Source organism: Aedes aegypti, chromosome 2, assembly GCF_002204515.2.
Source record: "Aedes aegypti strain LVP_AGWG chromosome 2, AaegL5.0 Primary Assembly, whole genome shotgun sequence".
NCBI lineage: Eukaryota > Metazoa > Arthropoda > Insecta > Diptera > Culicidae > Aedes > Aedes aegypti.
Window position 1 is genome coordinate 62,637,667 of NC_035108.1, and position 25,936 is coordinate 62,663,602.

The 25,936-nt window shown below is 35.6% G+C and overlaps 1 protein-coding gene across 19 annotated transcripts in view; it reads left to right on the forward strand.

The window, feature by feature from the left end:
- The window catches only part of LOC5576943 (sorbin and SH3 domain-containing protein 1), a 554,761-nt gene that overhangs the window by 240,587 nt on the left and 288,238 nt on the right, over positions 1–25,936 (forward strand). For 2 of the 19 annotated variants that reach the window (XM_021841002.1, XM_021841004.1), the window contains exons 2-3: positions 3,101–3,275; positions 13,487–13,546. The exons of 15 other annotated variants lie outside the window; for them this stretch is intronic. In XM_021841002.1, coding sequence (XP_021696694.1) covers positions 3,266–3,275; positions 13,487–13,546 — 70 coding nt within the window. In that variant the 5' untranslated portion in view covers positions 3,101–3,265. Of the gene's footprint in view, positions 1–3,010; positions 3,276–13,486; positions 13,547–25,936 lie in introns of all 19 variants that reach the window. 2 more of the 19 variants (XM_021841006.1, XM_021841003.1) reach the window with 2 other exon arrangements.

Consider the following 25,936-nt stretch of genomic DNA (forward strand, 5'->3'; position numbering starts at 1 on the left):
AACATGTTTCTATAAGTGTTCAGTAAGTCATCAGTAACAAAAATTGTAATTACTTATAGATTAACTTAAAAATGTTGAGAGCTAGTCTGCTAAGACCATGAAGACCCTAACGAGGCTAGTTCGTTATTGTAATACAAAGAGTCCATACAGTTTGTCCTGAGATACAGAAGTTTGAATTAACATCAAACTACAGTCAACTATCTATAACTCGATTTTCAAGAAACAAAATAAAGGATATATTGAAAGATTAAACACAAAATCAATGCAAGTTCGCTTTAAAAGACTATTTAGCAAGCCATGAAAACTAACTTTAAATGTAGTACTATCATTCAATAGTTGGTTGGTTGGTTTGACTTTATTAACGATATTTTTAGCCCTGGGCTAGTTCATCTCGGGACCAACGGCTTTACTTCCCTTCCGAAGGAAGTCGTCACTATAACTTTTTACGTCATAAGTGACTATGTCGGGGATGGGATTCGATCCCAGGTCCTCGGCGTAAGAGGAGAGTGTTCTAACCACTACACCAGGTCCGTCCCCATCATTCAATATGAAGATTCTTTTTATGAATCTATTATAAGAGGACCGTAGCGCCATCTATCAGATTATTCCTCAAATGGATTCCACCGTTAGACACGTATCTTTATTTTCTAGTATATCGAGCTTATTGCTTACCAGCGCACACTGGGGCAGATCGTTGTTTTCGATGGCCAAAATTTCCATTACTCTGGATATGCATGCTAGAGGTTTTGGCCGTCGAAAACACCGAGCTGCCCCAGTGTGTAGCGTTGAACTTTTAATTAGATTTGTCTTGGCCAGACAATCCTTATCAGTTTTTATCATCTGATCTTAAGATACAAAAGATTGAAAAAAATGTGTTACTAGCGCTACGTATTGGATGTGTTTCGAACCAGATTTTCCACCACAAGATAGCCCTTTAATCTATTGAACGGTCTAGCCGAGAACACCAAACTTCTAGCTGATAAGCTGATGTTGAGAAACAGAATATCGTAAAAAAATCGTTACCAGCGCCACCTAGCGAATAAATTCTCAATCAGAGTTTTCACCTCCAGATAGCAATCAATCTACCGAATATCTTTGCCGAAGACACTAACCTTCTAGCTGGTTAGGATCTTGAGATAGAGAAGATGCAGGATTTCTTCTAACTAGCGCCATCTAGGGGATGAATTCCTTATCAGCCTCTTCACCGCCAAATAGCCCTAGATCTACTGAGCAGCTTTGTCGAAGACATCAAACTGGATTAGAAAACTTGGTAACCCTTGACATTTTCCTAAAGACATCCCTAGAAAATGGCTGGAAAAATTCTTTGAAGAATCTTCTGAGCAATTTATGAAGGTATTCTCAGAGAGATTTATGGTTGAAAAAGTTTTCTAGAAATGTTTACTTAGTTCTCTTTGTGATATAACTCTTATGTCTTAATTCCTGTTTTTTTTTATTCCCATTTAGTCTCTTTTCGGTTCCGCTACCAGCTCGGAAAAAGGATTGTTTAGGAAAAAAAAACCAGCTATTTTCAAAATTTTAGCGTATTGCCTCCGATTCTATACAGTCATATGTCTCCTTTGAGTATGATATTTTTGTGGCATAGTTTAAATTTCACCAATGGTTGTTGAGAGACCATTGATTATGCCGCATTTTGCGCCACGTCAAATGTTCTCAAGGTTGTCAAAATAATTTTTGATTTTTTTATTCTTTTTTATGTGGATATTGTGCAGTTTTTTTTCGTGAGATGCGTCTTAATTGGTAGAGCCATCGAATGAACTGATCGAATTTGACTTAAAAACTATTAATCTTGGAAATATTCAATAAACACGTTTTATTCCGAAAGCGCATTTCACACCCATTTCCCCTACACGAATGCGAAGGCAATCATCGATGATGCGGAAACTTCGTCCCTCTTCCCGTAAAAAAAACGGCGCGTGGTGTTTGGGTTCCGGATGTTTGTTTGTCCAACCAATTCCCGGTCAGGTCGCCGAAAAGAAACCGAAATTCGCGGACACCAATCGTTGTCGTCGTTCGAAGAAAAAACTTCCAAGAAGGGCGAATACCGGGCGGCGCAGCGGGAATCGTCTTTTGCCTTTGCTCAAGGCGAGAAATATATGTGTTATTTTTAATTAGCATTTCGGGGCGCGGACGCTGACTGACTTGCCTTAGCTGACTGACTTGCCTTAGCTGACTGACTTGCCTTAGCTGACTGGTGCGTTCATCCGTCCGGAACTTGTGTGGGAAATTGAGGGTGGGTCGTGGGTGGCGCCACGAGGGAAGGAAGGAAGGAAGATGAAAATTCAATCAGAGCTAAATGGTTTTTTCGTTGGGGATTTTGACTTTCCATCGACGACTGATGGGCGCGAGGTTTGACTATTGAAGGAAATACTCCATAGACTGGTGCAGAATGAAATCTATCTCATCAGACACGGTTTATAATTTCGCCATTGAAAATGGAGGACATTTTTAGTCCAAAGGAGGTCGAGAGGACGTGTGGTCAAACAGAAGGACATGTTATCTCAAAGAATACCGTCTGGTAAGCCTACATCGGGTTGATGTTGAAATAGCCCAAATATAGTGAAGGCACAAATCACTCAATTGACGGGGAACGTGCCTCTGGAGCCAGCATTCTAATAGCTGATACGTCGTGCGTGTTTCCGCCCGGAACTTGTGGGGAAATTGTGGGTGGGTCGTGGGTGACGTTCCGTGGTAACGAAGAAAAAAGAATGAAAATTCAATCATTCCTTTGGGGATTCAGACTTTCCGTTAAAAACGGATCGACTTGGTGTAACCCCTCCTTAGACTGATACATAATGAAACCCATCACATCATCCACGGTTCGTAATTTACATCACAAACAAGTGTCTTCTTTCCCGTCGTAAATAAAGTTGTAGCATAGTTTCGTGCAATGACGCGTAGTGAATGTCTGCCAACCAACAAACCAACCACCACCTTTGCGTCCGCCCACGCTTCCTGTGAAAATTCCCCGAAAGATTGTAATAACTTTCAGCTGTGTGGAAAAATGTGCCGATGAAAAATTAAGTCGCGCGGAGATCGCCGGAATCCTCGTCAGTAAACATCACATTTCATCTTTCCCCAGTCCCAGTTCAGTGCTACCGAATCTAGAGGAAAACGTGTGAAAAGCGCAACCATTCAGTGAAAAGAGTGAATCCACTGCGGCGATAGAAAAAAAAGGCCTGGAGAGCATAAGCCGTGGTAGTGAAGGCAGAAGAAAAAATCGTGAATCCGCAGAAAAGAAAATAAAATGGGTCAGGGTTAGTGTTCCGTGCTCTATACAACATAAGTCACGATGAGTGTTGTTTTCAGTGGTGGTTTCGGTGGAAATGTGCTAGACTGCGATGCGGTTTTGTTTGGACCATCATCGTCATCGTCATCATTTGGGACTGCGGCTGCCGGCATTCGCGAGGGAACCTAGTTTTGAATCCTACCTCACGCAGCTTCGGATTGTTGGAAAAAGCTGTCTAGTTTGTCCCGATCAGATGGAAGAAGCAAGATTATAACAGCATGTGATAACCTGATATGATAATTTCAAATCACCAGTTGTTATAAAAAGTGTATCGTTAGTAGTTAAAATAACAAAAAGTCTAACTAAGTTATCACCAGATAAAACAAAAATATAACAAATCAAATTAAAATTATGTGTAACCAAATAATTAAAGATTTTTTGTTTCAAGTATGTAACAAAATAACAAAATTATTGCAAATTATATTTCTGTTTATAGTTTAGGATGTCATCTACAAATACAAACTACGAACTAACAAATTCAATGTCAAGAACATAACAAGTGTTAATAAAAAATATAACAAGTTCAGAACAAAGCCATCTTGATAATCAAATTATATCGACTTCTGTTATTTGTAACTGCTATTGATATACATCTGTTATAATCTTATTATTGGATTCTGGTCGGGACTATAGAAGCTGCGATGGTGGAGCTGATGAGCTGTGCTGCCGCCACTGACTGACTAACTGACACTATGCCAGATGAAGATAAAAATTGTGGAGAAATGTGCGGTGTTGCATAATGGATAGGAAGATTTATTGGCTCAACTGGGAGATTGTTGACGTGGTTTAGTGAGTCTTCACTCGGGTGGCGTTGGGATTTAGGGGATTTTTTATGGGCGCCAACAATGGATTACTTCAATACGAGAAAACTGAGAATCTTCAGATGAAAAAAAAAAAAAATCGTAAAATCAATAAAGGGAACACGGTATATCGCAACTATGTTTCATTTGATAGCACATTTTTATAGCTGAGATAGATCAAATTGAGTTGAATTTAATTACCTTTCATTGAAGAGGTTTTCTGCCGTAGATAGGTTCATTTGTAAATCTAGGTGATACAGAGTAACAAATTTAAAAAATAGATCTCTTCGAGAATGATAATTTTTTTGGCGTTATATCCTACCATAGCCTGCTTCTCAGCATAGTTTTCTTATGAGTACTTCCATAGTTATCGACTGAGAGCTTCCATTTGCAAGCGGATTTTTTTGTGACAATCACAAATTCTTGATAATCCTATGTTGCTTTAACCAATAAGGCCCCCTAAATAAACCTGTTTTTCGTAGCGAACTGTAAGATGATGTTGAGATTTAAGGTGGAGATGAATCGAAGCCAAACTTCAAATTTTAAATCTGGAGAACAAAACATCCATTTAAGGTGAAAACTTAATCGATTGGTCAGTCGCTGGTGGTGAACGGATGCTTGGTTCTCCATATCCGTGCTCTTGAAAATTTGAAGTTTGGCTTCGATTCGTCTTCACCTTAAGGACTTTTCTTGAAAGATTCTTTTAAACTCCAGGTAAATGTCTTCCAGCATTGATACCCGACCTTTACGAGTGTCACCTACATACATCACTTGTAACAAATTATTTTAAATGCTTTGTTAATAACCAACAAATCATTCATTTACTTTGCTAATTTTCAACAAATCATACATTTCTTATCCTTTCAATTTCTTTTTATCAGGGTGAAGAGTTGTGACAGTATGTCTGTCTGTCAGTAATACATTTATATCTAGGTGTTCTGTGTTAGGCAAGACAAACATCTTAATGTAGTAAGATTTACTACAGTATGCCATTAAGCTATTACTACAAGACATGGTTGGTGGTCTAATGGCTACCGCTTCAGCTTCATTAGCAAAAGGTTATGGGTTAAATCCCAGGTCCGTCACTTTCCCCGTACTTTGTAGTTGTATATTGCACTTGCTTCTGTCTTCCACTCTCAATATCAATATCACAGTTGATCTATCATTTGCTAGAACCCGAGACGAAAAAAAAACCGTTTCCCGACGCTTCCTTTTTCCACCATCCTGCTAACCAAACAGCAAGCCTCTCTGCCATAAAAATAATACCAACGCTACACCTTCCCGCATGAGCTGGCGTAGTCACAGTGGTATATACGGTCTACTGTGGGAGAATAAAAAAGAAGAAATAGAAGACAATCAGCACTTCTACACTGAGGGTGTCTGGTGAGTCCCAAGGTTGGTTCCTTGTGTAAATGCAGCTGATCTGGCGATACTGGGGTATCAACCATTAGCGGCCAATCAAGCTCAAGCTCTAGTATTCTATTAAGCTATAACTACCATTTTATAAGTTCGAATTGTTTTGTCTTCAGACATTGCTTCCCAACGTTGTCGAACATCCTCGATCTTAATGTCTGCAATCCGCAACTGTTCTACTGCTCCAATCCTATGGTCTTGTTTACCAATGACAGTTCGATGTCTTCTATACTAGATATACCACTTGCTAGCTGCTGGAAGTAGGTACAAGCTTTCAACTTACTTTCGCTTCTAAGTTGCACATACACTGATAGGCAAAATAAAGTGCCCACCTTACCAGTTTTCGAATTTCTCCCATTGATTTGGTTCAAATTAAAGTTAACACACTTAAATCTCTCTTGATATTTTATTTTTGATATTCTTTTAAAGTTGCACTTACAAAATTTTGATAAAGAAAAGAATTTTACTCTAAGAAAAAGAAAATCAATTTGTATTGAAAAAAATAGTGACAAAATAAAGTGCCCACTTCCTTCTTGGCCCCAGAAAAGATGATTTAAGAAAAATAAAAAGCAAATTTACAGTTAATGTGTCCTCCTTTGACTTTAAAGACTTACTGGAGGCGCTTCGGCATGCTTTTCACCAGGTTTTGTAGGTGTTGTGGTTCTAGTTCTTCCCAGGCGCGCTTCAAGGCTTCAAAATAATTATTTTTGTTGGTAACACTAGTTTTGTCAACCCTGGCATCGAGAATCGCCCAAAAATCCATGATGGGGTTGAGGTCTGGGCTTTGTGGAGGCCATTCCAGCGGTTTAATCCGACAAGACCGGAAGAAAGACTTGGTCTTCTTGGCAGTATGCTTCGGGTCGTTGTTCTAGAGAAATATGAATTTCTCTTCAAGGCCCGTCTGGATCAGCGAAACCTCCAGATTTTCCCGCAAGATGTTGATGTAGGAATCTGCCGTCATTATTCCGTCGGTTTTCACGAGGCTTCCTACTCCACTCCATGAAAAACACCCTCAGACCATCACATTTCCTCCTCCATGCTTCACCGTTCCTTGGATGTGGCGCTCGGCACCACACTCGAGCATGCCGCTTCTGGTTAAACAGATCGAGCTTCAGGAGCGCTACATCCAAGGAACGGTGACGCATGGAGGTGTGATGTGATGAAATGTGATGGTTTGGGGTTGTTTTTCATGGAGTGGAGTAGGAAGCTTCGTTAAAACCGACGGAATAATGACGGCAGATTCCTACATCAACATCTTGCGGGAAAATCTGGAGGTTTCGCTGATCCAGACGGGCCTTGAAGAGAAATTCATATTTCTCTAGAACAACGACCCAAAGCATACTGCCAAGAAGACCAAGTCTTTCTTCCGGTCTTGTCGGATTAAACCGCTTTTTTTTCAATACAAATTGATTTTTTTTTTCTTTGGGTAAAATTCTTTTTATTTATCAAATTTTCGTAAGTGCAACTTTAAAAGAATATCAAAAATAAAACATCAAAAAAGATTTAAGTGTGTTAACTTTAATTTGAACCGAATCAATGAGAGAAATTCGAAAACTGGTGAGGTGGGCACTTTATTTTGCCTATCAGTGTATGATATGTGCCTGACGATTCAATGAGATATGCAATCTTTTTCAAGGGTTCTATAAGGTTAAACAAGGCTTAATGTAAAATTACAAAAGCACAAATGAAACATTACAACTTTACAGAAAATCGTCGATTTATCAGTGCTAATCAATTTCCTAAAAGTCAAATTACACACATTTAGATTTTTTAATCATAAAAAAGTTAGAAAAATACTAACTGTACAGTTGGACAAAGGAAAACTGAAAATTACAAGCACTGAACAACTAATCGATCTTACTCGCCACTTAACCATGTAGGTTAAAACAGTAAATTTTTTATGATTAAAGGAAAGAAAAGTTGAGGGTAATATATTGCTTGCAAGTTAAGTAGGCCATACTCAGCGTTTAGGTATGATTATCGGTATTAGTTGTATTAGTCTGGTTATAAGATACCTGTCTGTCTATGTGTTTTGTTTTGATTTTCGTCTTGAATGTGTGTAAAATCCCTGCATAAGTTGTACTCAAACTATCACAGTCGCCCCGTTTGTTCCGTCTTGTCCGTATTAATGATGTGGCACATTTCCAAGATGGTGAGAGCGGAGTACCAACTATAAGTAAAAAGTATCTCCGTTTTATCCAAACCAAAACTATGCTTGTTTTATCAGCCGAATAAAGAAAGAGAGCCCTTCTCTCCTTTAGGCCTATGGCCGCCTTCAGAGCTGTTATAATTGTCTTTGGTTTGTTCGTCCATATCAGTAATAAGCTTATTTAGTTTGTTCGGGGCCCAGATAGCCGTAGCGGTAAACGCGCAGCTATTCAGCAAGACCAAGCTGAGGGTCGTGGGTTCGAATCCCACCGGTCGAGGATCTTTTCGGGTTGGAAATTTTCTCGACTTCCCAGGGCATAAAGTATCTTCGTACCTGCCACACGATATACGCATGCAAAAATGGTCATTTGCACAGTAAGCTCTCAGTTAATAACTGTGGAAGTGCTCATAAGAACACTAAGCTGAGAAGCAGGCTCTGTCCCAGTGGGGACGTAATGCCAGAAAGAAGAAGAAGTTTGTTCGGATTTGTGATATGCGCCGGAAAACTAAATATAACATATACTTTGCAATTGGATTACATCGACAAATTGATGTGAAGTTTGCCAAAAAATTACACGTTTTCTCGGTGAGAATCGAACTCACGACAGCCTGTTCATTAAATAGGGCGCGTTACCTCTACACCACGAGAGGACTCATGGACTGAATTCGATTTCAGCTCAATAATCACGTGGTCCTCTTTCTTGTTGTTGTAGTGAGCCCAACGTAGCTTGCCGCGCAGTCTCAGTCTTCATGTGGGGCCTTGTAGATCACGTTATTGCGTTATTCTGCTGGTATGTATGGTTCTTATTTGTTTTTGTAATTTTAAATTAAGACTTGTTCAACCTTATAAAATCCTTGAAAAAGATGACATAGCCCATTGAAACGTCGGACGTAGAAAAATCTTCGATGTGAACTACAATTAATCGAAAGCATCAACATACACAAGAATATATTAACGTTTGTTTTCAAAGAATTTCTGGATGCAGAAAAAAAAACATTGACGGAAACCTTATAAGTTTCAATGCTGATTTTTTACATATTCCATGAAAGATCCGTTGCTAATTTTTGACATAACCAACATATCATTAAATTGAATAAAAATTTCTATGAAGAATTTTTACACTAGCTTGTGTGCTTAGAATTCTCCAAGCATTTACTTTGATATTAATCATATTATTTGAACAAATGAAATCAGCCATCAGGCCTGTGTATTTCTCTGACTTCACTTATGATTTTCAAATAATTTCAAGGTATCCCAAGCGTTTTTCACATTTACCCAAGAGGGTTCAGAGGTTTATAAGAATAACTATGGGTGCTTAAAGGGATTTCCATTTTGAGTTCTAATGTGTTCCTAACGGGTTTACAAACGTATTCAAACAGATCACAAAGATTCTTAGGAATTTCTTAAGAGTTCACATGTGTAGTTCACAAGGATTTTGATATAGAACTTCCTACAGCCAACAGTTTGGAATCAATTCATAGTTGATGCTATCCCGAGTAAAGTCCAACATCAAAAAGAAAGCAAGTCGAAAACATATTCTGTTTTCAGCATCAAATTGAATTCAAAAATTGCTATCAATTCGTCATTGAAATATTTGATATCATATTTTGTTTTCGTTCTGCTACCATTTAAAATTTTTGGTAATGTTTCCATTTTATATAATTATAAATTCATTCGTGCTACATGTATAAAGACTATGAGAATTTAAAAATTAAGCATCTATTTACACGCAGCCTCGTTGCAATATCAATTAAAAATATGTATACAGCCATTCCATGAAAAACCGATCTAGTGAGTCTCCGAATTCCGTGAAAATTTGCTATTTTTTTCCTTATCCGAAATAAGGATACACGTATTTTTTGATTTTTTGATTAGGGTGACCATTTCCGAAATAGGGTGACCAGAAAAATCGCGATTTTGCAAAAAATTTTTTTTTAAATTATAACTTTTGAACCGTTTAAACGATTTTCAATCTTTTTGGACGAAATGAAGGCTTAAAATTTTGACTTTTCGGAAAAAATATATAATTTCACAAAAATTGTGTTTTTTACATGAAAAAAACTCAAAAGTTTCCGTTTTTTCGTGTTTTGAAGGCCTCGGGACCAAAGGAGCTATTGCTGCTCTCATTTTTTCTTAAAAGTTTAGAAAATTTTACGTATACTGTCAAATTTTCAGCGATGTATGTTTCTTAGATTTGAGATATATTTTTTTGAAAATAAAAAATTCAGTCATTTTTTATCGGCACACACTGTAGGTCTCAGCGCATTAGATTTGTAATGTTTAACTTTTGAACAGCTTAACCGATTTCCAATCTTTTTGTATGGAATGAGAGCTTAAAATTTCAACTATTCAGACAAAATTGAAAAATCTGATAAAAATATGTTACGTGAAAAAATATGAAAATTTCTAGTTTTTTTTTTTAGAAATTTTCATATATTTTAATGTGATAAATTTTTTTTTCAAAGTTTTCTATTTTTTCTATTTTTTCTGAAAAGTTGAGACCTTAAGCTTTCATTCCATGAAAAAAGATTGGAAATCGGTTGAGCTGTTCAAAAGTTATGATTTTTTAAACATTACAAATCTAATGCGCTGAGATCTACAGTGTGTGCCGATGAAAAATAAAAATGACTGATTTTTTATTTTCAAAAAAATATATCTCAAAAACTAAAAAACATACATCGCTGAAAATTTGACAGTTTACGTAAAATTTTCTAAACTTTTAAGAAAAAATGAGAGCAGCAATAGCTCCTTTGGTCCCGAGGCCTTCAAAACACGAAAAAACGGAAACTTTTGAGTTTTTTCATGTAAAAAACACAATTTTTGTGAAATTATATATTTTTTCCGAAAAGTCAAAATCTTTAGCCTTCATTTCGTCCAAAAAGATTGAAAATCGGTCGAACGGTTCAAAAGTTATAATTTTTTTTTAAATAAAAATTTTGCAAAATCGCGATTTTTCTGGTCACCCTATTTCGGAAATGGTCCCCCTAATCAAAAAATCCAAAAATACGTGTATCCTTATTTCGGATAAGGGACAAAATAGCAAATTTGCACGGAATTCGGAGACCCACTAGATCGGTTTTTCATGGAATGGCTGTATATCTCAATGAGTTCTCAATCTGATAGCAGAAACAGTTTTCAATATGCTGTTACTGAGAGCAAAAATAGTTTTCAATTTGATTTCATGGGAACATTTTTTTGCTCTCAGTTTTGATATTTTAACCGTTCAAACGACAAAAATAACAGCAAACTGAGTTATCGAAATTCGCGACATCACAACATCAAAATTAGTTTTCAATATGGTCTCCAGCTTTGCTCGGGATGGCACACATTACATTATTTTTTCTTGGTAAACAATGATATGGGTAATGACGTAATTAAAAAAAATCACCGAAATATTAAGTTGTTGAAAACTAGCTAAAGATACCGACAATGGTTTAAAATTCTTAGTGGAAAATTTAGAAAAATTCAAAAGTTACTCAGGGAATTTGAAAAGCTTCTCAAGGGAATCAAGGAATAGTCAGTAGTTCTAAAAGAAGTCTATGAATTAGGTTCTCAGCGGTACTCATGGAAGTTTTATGAGATTTCTAGGAAATTTGAAGGTGTCAAAGAGGTTTGCATCAAAGATGAAATAAAAACGTTTATGTCCCTTATAGTTACCTACAAGTTAAGACGCGTGTGGTAATAGAGTAAATTAAACCAACCCATTTCGAGCCCGACTACTAAGTCTTTTTTTTTTTTTTGTTAATATGGTTTCCAAAGGGGTCTCCGAATATATCACCAAACGGTTCACATCCCAAAACCTTTAGAATTCTCCTGGGATCCCTGAGTACTTAAAATTGCAACTGTCTTTATCGAACTTTAATTATGTTGTCGTTGTAGTTGCATTAAATTCCTAGCAAATATCTTGTATTTGTCAGTCAGTCAGTGCTCATAGATAAACTCCTACTGCCATAATAAAATGAAACACTTCTTTGATAACCATAACCTTATCTTTTTAAATACATCTTAAAAATGTAAAAATATTTGACGTGGTGCCTTTATATGTTTTTCCTCTAACCTTCAATAAATATATGAATTGAATACAATGAAAAGATTCGTGCATTTGTAGACATACGCAGTGAAGCTCCAGTTTTACTCTCAAGTAGTAAAACTATTTAACCTCCCCGTAACACCGGCTTAGATTACTACTGTCAATCCCAGACCAGCCAGACTAGTGCTGATCCGAGTGTTTTGTTTCACCAGAGATAACCGATTTCCAATTGAAAACTAATGTACCGTCAAACGGGGTAACTTGCAACAGGGGTGAAACTTGCAACACAACGACATGTAACTGAATTGACGTTTTCTAAGGCATTAAGTTAAATTATTCCAATTTGTTACACCGGTTAATGCCCTTAGGTATAAAAAGGGAGGTTTTGGTGAGGATTTTGGTATTATTTCTACTTTGGTTGGTTTGCTGGAGGAGAAAATCAAATCACGCATTTGATCGTATAAAAACAAGACTGAAAATCGTTCCTAGTACCACACAAACGGAATATAAATATTATTCTAGGTATTAGCAATTCGTTACAGTATTTAATAGTGTGAAAAAGGACTATAAAAAAGTTTTGCTTATTTCACATTTAAACACTGAAAATAATTAAAAATATTTTTGACTACTCTTGTGGGGTAACTTGCAACAGCAATTTAAATCTCAATGGCAAGATGTTTTCTGCCGCTTGTCATCAAAAACATCTGAAAAAGCAAGATTGACTATTTATTTGTAGAATTGCATTAAAATTGTTGAACCACAACAACCAACTTATTACACGTGTGATATAAAATATTAGAAAAGTAACAATAATTGCATTATTGTTGGAATTTATTATTTTTTCTTTGTGAAAACTATAATCAATTCTAAAAATCTGTTTCGATTGTAACTTTCAGATCTGTCATTGTGAACTTTTTGCATGTAATATAAAGATAGCTATTTTCAATGACCAACGGAGGCCATATCAAGACATGCTATCAATATATAATACGTTGCTCTGGTTGCATTATGAATAAAAAACAAGTTATGTGAAGCAAAACCTCAAAACCATTGCAGTTGATGAAAAAGTAACACTAAAACTTTTGAATGGCTTTCTACTAGCCGTCAAGACTTGTGATTTGCTAGAATTTCCACTTGTGGAACCAATCAAATACAAAATCAGTTGATTTATTAATCGGATAGGGTCAATACTCATAATTCAATCAATAATAATGATTTTTCAAAAACTATGGTACCTACTTTCTTTTTATTGTCATACTTTAACTGCAGTTAATTATTTAATGATATAAAACACGGTATTGATAACATTTTTGAAAGGAATCTTCAGTCAGCATTGTGTGTTGCATGTTACCCCACATCAGGGGTAGCATGCAAAATGCATATTTTCAGCCTCTCCTGATCCCAGGAAACCAAATTATAATAAAATAAATACCACATGGCATTCTTTACGTAGCGATTAAGATACCAGATTGTATTTGGTTCATCTAAGTCCTTAAATTTTTTGTCCAAATAGATTTGAAGTTGAAAAGTGTTGCAAGTTACCCCGTTTGACGGTACACCGACACAATCTCCCAGTGCCAGACGCCAAGAAGAAATCGGAATCTACTATTCAACCGGCACAAATCGAGCCTCCAGCCGGTTGTAAACCACAATCCAACAAAACCACCAACAACCGTACCACGAAAATAACGCAACAACAAAGTGACAACTGTGTGCCAACTTGTTTTCCCTGTTCCCCCTGAAGTGCAATCGAAAGTAACCGTGCGTACCCATCTCTAATTTCGCAGAATCGCAACAGCAGCCGTTCAAGATTGCGCCCAAATTCAAAGCTCGGGCCCCGGGATCAGGTAATCGAACTAGTATTATACTCTTTATTCAGTTTATTGAGTTCTTTCAATGCTTGCTAATTTGACTGCCACCATTCTATTTCTAATGATCTTACGTGTGACTTCAAACAAACGGGTATCGTAGAAATTGCGGGTTTCATCGTCGTTCCACCACTTGATTCTTTGTGAGAATCATAGAGTTCATTCATTCATATCGCATCGCAAGGATTTTGCCACAGTTTGGCCTCCGATGTGGTTTCGGAAGGTGCGCCAACGACAAATTAACTGACACGTCTCATCATCTGTCGCCGTTTGTTCTCATTAGTGTCTTAAAGGTACCGGCGATGGCGGTGGCTGAAGTGGTGGTGGATCAAGTGCCTTATGTCTAGTAAATGTCTCCACCACACACGGACATGGACGTATTCAGAAGGAGGAAGGGAGGAGAACGTCTCCCCTCCTGGCCGACATTCGATTTTTTCAAAAATTGTCCCATCTAGCTTTACACCATTTATATTATTAAATTACCGTTTTGATTCATATTACGGACAGCTTCAAATTCCGGACACTCTCGTTTGTATGGGAAACATTTCACACGAAATGTTTCAATTTTCGCCGTCCAAAAGTTCTCATTTTCGAGGCTCGTTTTATTAGGTTTTTTTTCCATAAATATCATTGCAAATTTATAATGCCCAGCTACCTTAGACGTCTCTTAAGTGGTTGAACGATTTCAATTGATGATTTGACTGTTCCATTAATGATTATCATGAGCTGTCCGTAATTCGAATCAAAGCGTCCGGAATATGAGGCAAAAGTGAGGGAGCGTCCGGAATAAGAATCATGAAAAGGCCACACGTTTTGATTTATTTAAAATTATTCAAGTTGCGGACGCGTATTCTTTACCCACCATCCGCAAGTTAAGGGCTTCCGACGCTCGATAACGTTAAAAATCATACAGAATGATTTATTTTGTATGGTCCAAGCTGGGTTATACTTCACTGAGGCCTTAAGTGTCCGTAATATGAATCAAAACGGCATTGGATTACGATAAATTTCGCTTCTGTTTGAAGTCTTATCAGAAATGCAAAGGGTCTTGTCTGCAGATCAAAATAAATTCATTAGGGAATGGTTTGAAAAATTGGTCAAATAATCCATCCCAGAAGAGCTCCACATTAGGATGCAATCTATTTTTCGAATGTTCTCAAAACAAAAAATCAGTTGCTCCGTTGAGTTCGAATACATAACAAAACCTCAAATTTTGTGCCAAAAATACCGTTTTGATTCATATTACGGACAGCTTCAAATTCCGGACACTCTCGTTTGTATGGGAAACATTTCACACGAAATGTTTCAATTTTCGCCGTCCAAAAGTTCTCATTTTCGAGGCTCGTTTTATTAGGCTTTTTCCATAAATATCATTGCAATTTTATAATGCCCAGCTACCTTAGACGTCTCTTAAGTGGTTGAACGATTTCAATTGATGATTTGACTGTTCCATTAATGATTATCATGAGCTGTCCGTAATTCGAATCAAAGCGCCCGGAATATGAGACAAAAGTGAGGGAGCGTCCGGAATAAGAATCATGAAAAGACCACACGTTTTGATTTATTTAAAATTATTCAAGTTGCGGACGCGTATTCTTTACCCACCATCCGAAAGTTAAGGGCTTCCGACGCTCGATAACGCTAAAAAATCATACAGAATGATTTATTTTGTATGGTCCAAGCTGGGTTATACTTCACTGAGGCCTTAAGTGTCCGTAATATGAATCAAAACGGTATAAAGATTTAGAGGTGGCGCAAGCGACTTGAAGGTGAATTTTCAATTTATAAAACAAAACCTTCAGTGAAGTTTTCATTACTCTGTTATTTCCTAACCAAGTCCTTACCTTTTAGCATCATTCTCTAAAAAATAAATTTATGAAAATCAACTTTTTCTAAAACCAAAACTATTTTCAGTTAAAAATAGTTTTAATCCTAGTGTAGAACTAGCCCTCGTGTGTTAAAATACACTCAAATAAAGAAAAAAAAAAAAAAAAAAAGTTTTAATCCAAATTATTACTCATTTTACTAAAAAATCATCTTTGCTTCACCACATTTTCATGAATACTTAACCGATTCCAAATATTTTTACATGCTCTTGAAGCTAATACAGTTATATTGAAGCTGGGTAAACAATACATTTAATTAAAAATTGTTTTGACTTTTTAACGAAAAATACTTAATCTTTCGAATTTATGCCATCTAAACAATAATACTGCTTCAGCTAGGGTTTGCCCATTTGGTTTCAATAACAATTTTTAATTATATTCAATAACAACAACATTTTTGCACTTATTGAAACACACATGCACTATTCAACTTGTAGTTATAAAAAGATGCTTTATGAACTTTAGTGAAACAGCAAAAACGTAATTTCCGTAAAAAAAATAACAATAAATCTTGAGATATCTCTTAACACTCCTTCAAAATATGTTTTGAAGATGACGTTACAAATTTATTTGATTTTCCTCTTGGATAAGTAACAAACAAAATAACAAATTATTTTAGAAATTTTCAGTACTCCAGAACTTGCTGTGATTTATTCAAGAATTCCTCAAGGGCACAACAAAAATATACTGCGGAATCCAAAGTTATTTTCTAAAATATTACTTTTGAGATAGTACAAGTTACAGCAACGGATATACTAAGAAAAAATCCTTGTAGGAGGAAAGAATTGAGTTTTTAAGGGGTGTTGAGATGATTTCATTTTCAGATTTGTTTGACTTGACTCCAAAACCAGATTAATATTAAGTTATAGATCGCGTAACTATTTCAAGAAACGATTTGATTTTTTTTTAATTTGGGCAACATATCACGAACAAACTGCAAACTAGACTGAAAAGTTCATCCATGTTCGTTCAGACAACTTAGGCCTGTTATCCGTCGTTCAGTGAGCGAAAGATGCAAAAAAAATTGAAAGGTATACTGTTGTGATCAAAAACTCAGCTACCATGGGGAAACCAAATTTTACAACTTCTGGGGAATTCAAAAGTTTTATTTCTAAAGTTTGTTTTGAAGAAGTTCCCTTAGAAATTGGATGAACTTTCGAAGAACTCTTGGAAATGTTTTTGTAGAAAACTTTGAAGGTATATCTGGAGAAACAGTTTAAATTATACCTAAACAAATCTTAGGGAAGCTTCTAAGAAATTTATTCTCACTATTCAGGAGGAGTTTCTATTAAAATCTGTGAAAAAATCTTATAGAAACTGTTTTAGAATTTTTTATGGTTCAGAATAATATCTATTTTCTTGGAGTGATTGTTCGTTGTAATCCTAGATGTTACACCAAGAAGAATTGCTGAAGAAATACTTGGAGATCTCTAAAAGATTTTCTCAGAGATATATCTGAAAGTACTTCTATATGTAAGGATACATATTTCATTAAGAATAATTTGATAAATTCATCAAAAAAAAAACGACGGAAAGGGGAGAATTCTTGGTGCTATTAATGGAATATATAAGGCAGATTTTCAGAAAAATCACGTGAAGTAATATCTAAAGAAATATCTTGCAAACATCTCAAGAAAAAAGTTTGGTTTTAGTTTCGAATATTGATTCTTGAAAACCAGCGTAGCTAAGGATTTTGAGCCCCGGTGCAGAGTAAAATTAGGGGACTTTTTAAAATAGGGGCTCTATGCTAACATACAATTGACATATGTCGTCTAGTCAAAAAGGCTGATAACGACTAACTATCATAAAATATGAATTTAGAGACCTGAAGCCTGAAAACGTGATCAGAAAGAGGCTAATCAAGAACTACTTTTCAATAAAAAAAAATCCTCAGAGAATCTCATCAATCATCTCTTAGAGGGTCTGTTCAAAAAATTTTGTGCGAATTTCTCGTGACGTTACACTCAATATATAAATATGTATTTAATGATTTCCTAAGAGTGAAATTCAGGTATTCCCTTAAAGTTTTCTTCAGTTAATAATTCAAAGATTTCTTCAGGAGTTTATTGAGTCAAACCTTCTCAAATTTAACAAAAAAAATCATCTCAGATTTTCGTTCCAAGGTATCCTCCTGAAGACTTCATCCAGGAATTTTTCCAAAGATACCCTCAGAAAATACTTCAGGGGTTTCTTCAAAGATTCATTTCTCAAGGAGGTGATCTCTCATGACACTCATCTAGCGATTCTTCCATATAATTCAGAAATAACTCTAGAGATCCGCTCTCCGAATTTTATTAAATTTTCTCTTATGTTCATAAGGAATTTCTGTAATATTGAAACTAGAAATTTGAGAGATTTTTCTCAAGTTTTATTAAGGAATTCTTCAACATCAACAGGTTCTTCCGAGAAAAATCCCAAAGAAGTTCTCAAACAATTCATCCAGGATTTCCATAAAACTTCTCCAAGAAGATGCTAAGGAAATTGTTGAAAAATAATTGGATGGAATTCCTGAAAAAAATCCAGTGAATATTTCTCGACTAAATCCGAAAAATATCACTGATTCTGGTACAATGGATGATGAATTCCAACAAGAGTGAAGTCTTTTGAAGATCTCCGGATTTATTCTAGACTCTTGAGAAAGTCTTGGATAAGTATTCCGAAAAACTGATAAAGTAATTAGGTATTGTAAAATTTACCAAACGAAAACCATAGTTTCCTGCAGGATTTTCTAGAAAATATCGACTGAAATTCTTGAAAGAATTACATGAAGAATTGATGCAAATACAAGATTAAATAGAATAAAGTATTTAATTTGTACTGAACTTCAAAATTTATTGAAGAAATGTTTAAAAGAAAAAAATTTCTAGAAAAATGTATGAGTAGTCCCCGGTTTAATCTATAGTAAAATTTCTTAAATATGGTCTAATAGATTTTGAGGAATAACCCCTGGTAGAAATTATGGAACAATTCCAGTGAAATCTGTGGGGTGATTCCTGAAGGAGTGATTCTCAAAACATAAGCATAAGCATTGATGACCGTACATTTCGTAGTTGCTACTCTGTGATTGACCAGAATAAACGAAGTTGCACAAGGAACCAAGAGATTTAGCTTGGGACTAGCTTTCCATCTTCAATGTACACTTTCGAGAACTCCAAACTTTAAAAAGTCAATAATAGCACCGGCCACGTCCTTACAGTCATCGGGGAAGGGAAGGAATGTTAGTGTGGCATCCATTGCTACTTAAGACCGAGATCACCTCTGCATTTCCATGGTTGTCACGGGATGGAGTTTTGTTAGTAGAGTGATTCCAAGCAACAGCACCAAAATTTGGTAAATTTTTTAATTCATTTTTTTCTATTGAGCTGAAACTTTGCACAGTTTTCCAGTTCCATCTAAATCGTCATTTTCCGATATCAAATCTTCAAGTTGAGTCACGACTAACTTTTCAAAAGGGTGTATGTGAAAATGGTTCAAAAATATTCAAAAAGCTGCACAGCAAAAACGGTTCGTTCGATTGTTAGACAACTAAAGAAACAAAGTTAGACAACTAAATAAAGATTCCAAAAAAAATACACACATTAAAAAAAATTTTTTTTTTGCATTAAAAAACATAATTTTTGACACAAAAACTCAAATATCTCAAAACCCTATCGGAATACCAACGTAATTTTTTGAGGGAAAACGGTCCATTATATTAGCTATCTACCATTTTGGTGATGGTAAACCAATAAACAAAAAAGTTATGACATTTCAAACATGTCACAATTTTCACATTTAGTAGAAAAAAAAAAAATTTTTTCGGTGTAAATTATTACGGGAACCGCAGTTTGTTGCTGATTTTATTGTTAAGGGCCTTGCGTGAATTAAACAAGTCGTTTTCATGTATTCATTAGTATTATGTATATTATATGTATAAATATTATGTATATGTATAAATATTATATGTATATGTATATATGTATAAATTAAAATGAATTAACAGATTACACGAAAATAAAAAAAAATTTTACCAGGATATTTTTTTTTAGAGTATGATCGATGAGTTTCTAAATGTTATATATAAACTTTAAAAGTTTTGGATTTGGGTATGCGTTATGAGATCATGAAAACATTTTATTAATACTTATTTATTTATTTATTGTTATTAAATTTTTTTACAATATCGAACACTTTTGCATCATTATCAGTACAGTTCGAGTATAGTTTTGCTTTAATTTTATTTTCTGACAATGGAATGAAACAGTGAAATTTTTGGGTTCCTTGGATCGTTTTCGCGTTATTATATTGCTCGCTGAGCTCTGATGCCGTTAATTCGTACTCTTCAGTAGTAGTAAAACAAAATGATAATTTGGTTAAATCTTCTTCTTTTCTGCGATTCCCCCAATCAAATAGTTCTTTTGCAGTTTTAATTGGATGCTCACGTTCTTTGGCTAAACTTGCTCTTGTGGCCATGCGCTTTATGGTTCCTCCAATAGCATCACAAGGACCTTTGCCATGTGACGTAGCAAAGAAATGCCATTCTGCATCAATTCCGTACTTTGATTTAAATTGACATAGGCTCGAAAAATTCTTACGGTTTTTGTACTGCGATGCTGCTGAAATATGCAGACATGAAATATATCTTTCTGATTTCTTTATCCTTATCAACGCGTAAAAAGTTAATCATTTTGGCAATGAACAAATTTACAGATACTGAGTCGTGTCTTAAATCTTCGGAAATTACAATAAAACTAAAATGTTCAATTTGCGTACTTCCATTGAAATAAATAACGAATGGATGAATTGTAGCTTGTTGTACGTTCCAGTGATGGGACTGCACTTCATCTTGCAATACAAAGCTATAGTTTTCAGAAAAATCACAAATGACTAAAAATTCACCATCTTGTAATGTATTTTTCGTATTTTTTTAAAAAGCGGGATTGCTCTGTTTTAATAAAGTCATGAGGAATTAAACTTTCTAATTTCAAGCAAAAAAATGACACAAACTCATCTACAGGTTTTACAATAGTTTCTAGGTCACACCTATCCGTGGTCACCCATTGCTCAAATGATAACTGATCAATATAATTTTCTTCAAACTCAGCGAATAAAGTATTTTCCAATGATGAAGAATCTGGACAATCCGAACAAGATCGTAGATAGCAATTTGATGTTGTATTTTCACACAAAAGACTACCAGTTAACATTTTGATATCCTTTCATAAATTGATTCTTTTCAAACTATGTAAGATTAGGTTAATATTTTCGTGTGTTGTGCACACACAAACATTATGTGTTCCTGAATTGGATAGAAGCTTGCATTGCCTTGGACGAAGGCTTGCAAATGAGGAAAAACCTACCTTAATATTTTCGTTAATTTCCTTGAAGCGTGTATACGCTTCTTTCAAAGTAGTCATCATTAATCGTTTTTGGATTGCTTGACGCTTTCCATCTTTTTTTACAGGCATAGCTCTACTTACTTCATCGTCTTCAAAATATTGAATTATTTTTTCTTTTGTCTCATCTGTTAAGGAAGTACTCGACCTAGCATTTTTGGTTGCAAGACAGTTATTTTTGAATTGTTTTGCCTCTTTTGCTGTATTTCTATTGGTTTTGAACTCATCAATGGCGTCTTGAATAGACCACGAGCTTGGCAGCATCGACAAAATCAATAATTTTTCTTTCCTTGTCGTGGCTAGATTCGAGAACCTTTCCTTCATATTCATAATTACCTCATCGTAGTCTGTATTTTCCACATCCTCAGGTCCTAATTTGAAGAGGTTTCTTCGTACAGCTTCTTTGATTTCACGGTATTTTTTCTCGGGATAATTGACGTAACCCATCTTCGTCCATTTAATCGGAGTCACTATTATTCCAGCTATCCCTTCGTTGAAGCGTTCGATGTTCACCTTCTGGATGCACTCATCTTCTGATTGATTTGTTGAAACAGATGTCGCTGATGGTACCATGGCAAGACAGATTGCCCGTTTGTCAACGTTTAAACGGCAGGACGTACAAATGCGTAAATTTGTATTCAATGTAGACATTGGAGCATAACCAGCCGCTTTCAGTTTATCTATGGTGCTTTCGGTGAGATTTCGTAGCTCTTTCGAACACTTTTTTTCTGCAAACGGCCTGCAACAGTTGAGAAAGCGACTACTCATGTTGCTCGTTAGATTTTAATAAACAAAATCACTTTTAAGTTTTTACTGACTAGTTTGGTGTCGTTTGCTTGACTGAAGAAAAATTTTACAATTAAATCTTTTATAACCATAGTGGTAGTATATTTTTAGCTTTTTCGTGAGTATGTTCATGGTATGTACCTATCATGTTTTTGATGTTGTTGAAGTTACTCGCTTTCTCCCAAATATGATTAACAAAGTCTATTCTCTACCAAGGCGGGTCTATACCCAGGTGTAATCAGATTTTAACTTTGTGGAGAAAACCAGCGCCGAGAAAACCGACCTGCTTTACGTATACTAGATCACCTGGGTATAGACCCGCCTTGTTCTCTACGAGGTAAACTTTTTGCAGGTAAACTAGTCGTATACCTGTATAGAAAACTTTTTTTGTAGCTTTTGTCTTCAATATTAGATTTCTTATAGGTTTCTTTTATCAAAAGGTTTCAACACTATTGAGAGAATTTTTCTTCAGTTACGTACAATAAAAAATATGACACTATCAAGACTTTAGATCACTACACTGGATCGCGTCTAACTTTCTAATAGATGCTATAATAGTTATGAATAATTAAATAAAATATCATGAAAACAACTTGTTAACCTCATGTGGTACCCTTAACAAAAAATTCAGCAACAAACTGCGGTCCTAAAAAAAAATTAACAATGAAAAAAAAAATTTTCACTAAGTGTCAAATTTGTGAAATATTTGAAATGTCATAACTTTTTTGTTTATTGGCTTACCATCACCAAATTTTTATGGTAGATAGCTAATATAATGGACCGTTTTCCCTCAAAAAATTACGTTGGTATTCCGATAGGGTTTTGAGATATTTGAGTTTTTGTGACAAAAATGATGTTTTTTAATGCAAAAACAATTTTTTTTTACTGTGTGTATTTTTTTTGGAATCTTTATTTAGTTGTCTAACTTTGTTTCTTTAGTTGTCTAACAATCGAACGAACCGTTTTTGCTGTGCAGCTTTTAGAATATTTTTGAACCATTTTCACATACACCCTTTTGAAAAGTTAGTCGTGACTCAACTTGAAGATTTGATATCGGAAAATGACGATTTAGATGGAACTGAAAAACTGTGCAAAGTTTCAGATATTTTTGAAATGGTCGATCAGAATCGACTTGCATGCCTCCGTGGAATCCCTCAGTAGGAAGCTGCATGATCAGGATTCACCTCGGTTAGTGATGCGATGCATGGAACCTTAGTTTAAAAAAAAGCAATTATCAGTACTCTAAAAACAACTAAAACGAGAAAAAACCCGACGACCAGACAACGCAAAAAAATCGATTTTATTGATGAAAATGAAACGAGACATGAACATTCAATGTGCATTGAAGAAGTGATCCACCCCTTGAACGGGACCAGTTCTCAAATCCCCAAGGACAACCTGATCGATTGACCATTTAATCAAGCCCTCAGCCCGATCCGCTGTCCGGCTTTTCAGACCAGTGCTTCCAAAAATTCGAGGTTAGGCCTGAAATGAATTTCTGAAAGAATCACTAAAGGAATCTTTAAAAGGATTTCTTGAGAGCACTCTGGACGAGTCTTTATATGTATTCGTGAAGGAAGCTCCAGAGATTGTATTTGATCGCAAACTCTGTTGTATGCTCCTGAGGTGTGAGCCACGAATTCAAGATCGTGTCCGACTCGTGTATTGTGATTACAAAAAGATTAGGTTGTAGGACATTTCCCAGAATGACATTCCCCAGATCGCCATTCCCCAGAATGACGTTCCCCAGAATGAGACATTCCCCAGAATCAATTTTATATATTTTTGAAGAACAGGAAGAAAAAAAATTGCATTTATTTAGTCTCTTGTCGTTGAAAAAAAAGGTACTTTAAAAGAACCTTTTAAAAGCACAGTGTTTGCTTCCCTTGCTTCTGGCAAACCATCTAAGGAGCCGCCCATAAACTTGGTCATATATGGGAGTGGGAAGGTTTTGGCCAAAGGCTATGGCCCATATGAATTTTAAAACATTTGTATGGACAAAAGATCACGCAGCGGGAACGAGATGGTCTTGAAAAACCAATATAAATGACTACGTGATTCATGGCCAGACCCAACCAAAATCTTTAAGGGAAAATGCTGTTTAAAAGCTGTTTACCATGGTTGTGTTATTTTTCCCCGAAAGCCATTTCTCCGAAAGACCCGTTGCCTCGAAAGAATAGACTTCAGGGACTGGGTGCTGAACTAGCAAGAATGATAAGCAATAAAAAGAAGGAGATTCGATAGATTATAAGATCATTCTAGACTAAACACATTTTGACAAAAATGCCAAGGACGATTGAACTCGCCAAACAAGTAAAGAAGGGTGCATATCAGATCATCACCTTGAAACACAAAAAGTTATGACAATTATGAGAGCTAGAAACTTTTCGGGGAACTGGGCTATTCGGGAAAACGGAGTATTTGGAGAACTGGCGTTCGGGGAACCGACTTTCGGGGAAAAGTAGCAAAACTGTTTAAGATAAACTGCTCTTACATATGTCACACTATGTTTTATGATTAAACTTGACTTAAGCTGTTCAAAAAATTATTTGTTATTTATTCATAGTTATTCTGCCTTCTTTTAAAATTGTTCTTTATATTCACAAAATAATAGCATATTATCCCTTCTTTTAAACATTGACTGATCGTTTTAGGTGCATTGTCTTCGTAATTATGAAGAATAATGAAATATGAATAGGGAGCCAGATCCTATTCTTAGAACTTTTGATTCACTTAGGCAGTGGGTTGTATTAAAGCTATTGAGTTCATGTTTGGCATAATATGCGCCGTATGGAAGTGCTTCTTATTGCTTCAGACAATTCGACCGAGAAAAACCCCCCATGCCAAAGTGAATCATGGAAGGTGCCCAAGTAGCTCTGCACCCTACTCTAGAAAATTTCCCTTGTCTTTGATAATTTCCTTTTACAGCAAACTACTTCTTCTTCTTCTTCTTCTTTCTGGCATTACGTCCCCACTGGGACAAAGCCTGCTTCTCAGCTTAGTGTTCTTATGAACACTTCCACAGTTATTAACTGAGAGCTTACTGTGCCAATGACCATTTTACATGCGTATATCGTATGGCAGGTACGAAGATACTCTATGCCCTGGGAAGTCGAGGAAATTTCCAACCCGAAAAGATCCTCGACCGGTGGGATTTGAACCCACGACTCTAATTAATTAGAGGATGGATGCTGAGCAGCATCCATCCCCTATGAATCCTATGAAAACTGAAATTTGGGTTTCCCTAAATTTTCCAGTTAATTGTGTTCCCTATCTACTATTTACCATTTATCTGAATTTTAACAGTCCAAAAATCTCTTATATTTTTTTTCTGGGAAATGTCCCATTCTGAGGAATGGCGTTCTGCACAGTTAAAAATAATGAAGATTAAACGTCATGTAAACTTCATTTGTGTGATGTAAACATGACGTCATGTAAATTAAAGTCTGGAATCATGTAAATGTATGTTATATGTCATGTAATCACTCAGAATCCTGCTGGATTACATGACAAATAATTAAAGTTTACATGACATGTCATGTAAATATCCATTATGTACCACGCTCCAATTATGTGCATTTTATGTCTCAGAAATTTACACGTTTCGTTCGAACTGTGTGGGGAACGTAATTCTGGGGAATGGATTTCTGGAAATGTCGTACAATCAAAGATTATCGGTCATCTATGTTTGTGCTCAAGTATTCATTACAAATTATCTCTTTATCGTTTACCAAAATGAATCCCTCTCCCATACTCAAACACCTAGTGGTTTCTTGTAAAAGTGCAGAGGACTCGTCGACTTTCATAAAGCAAGTAACACGTCGACATTTCCCTCTCATACCCAAACTGACCTGCATTCGGATACAGCTGACGCCGTTATTGTTTTTCTATCATAAAGAAAGCACCTATACTTACACATTAAAAATGCTACTGGTCCTGAGTAGCGTCTGTTGATCCCCTGTAAAAGTGCAGCTGTTTTTGAAATAAAGGAGTAGCAACTGCAGGCGATCAATCATACCCATGCTCATTCCTGAAAAAAAGCTCTAGAATTCCTGAAACTTTTCAATGATGAATTTGTGAACCTGTGGAATAGTCGCATAGTAATCTTTAAGGTACAAACATTCTATTTAAAGACATAAAGACTTGGTATAGAACATGGCTCATAAAAGAAATGGTTCCAAAGCAGTTTTTTAAATTCATAAACTTGATGTTCTGTTAAAAATCAATGTTCAATATCGCAACATTTATCAATATAAATGGATGCTACAGGGATCACTACTCATTATCAATTAAGTTTCCTTCCAAACATGATTTCCTAGAAA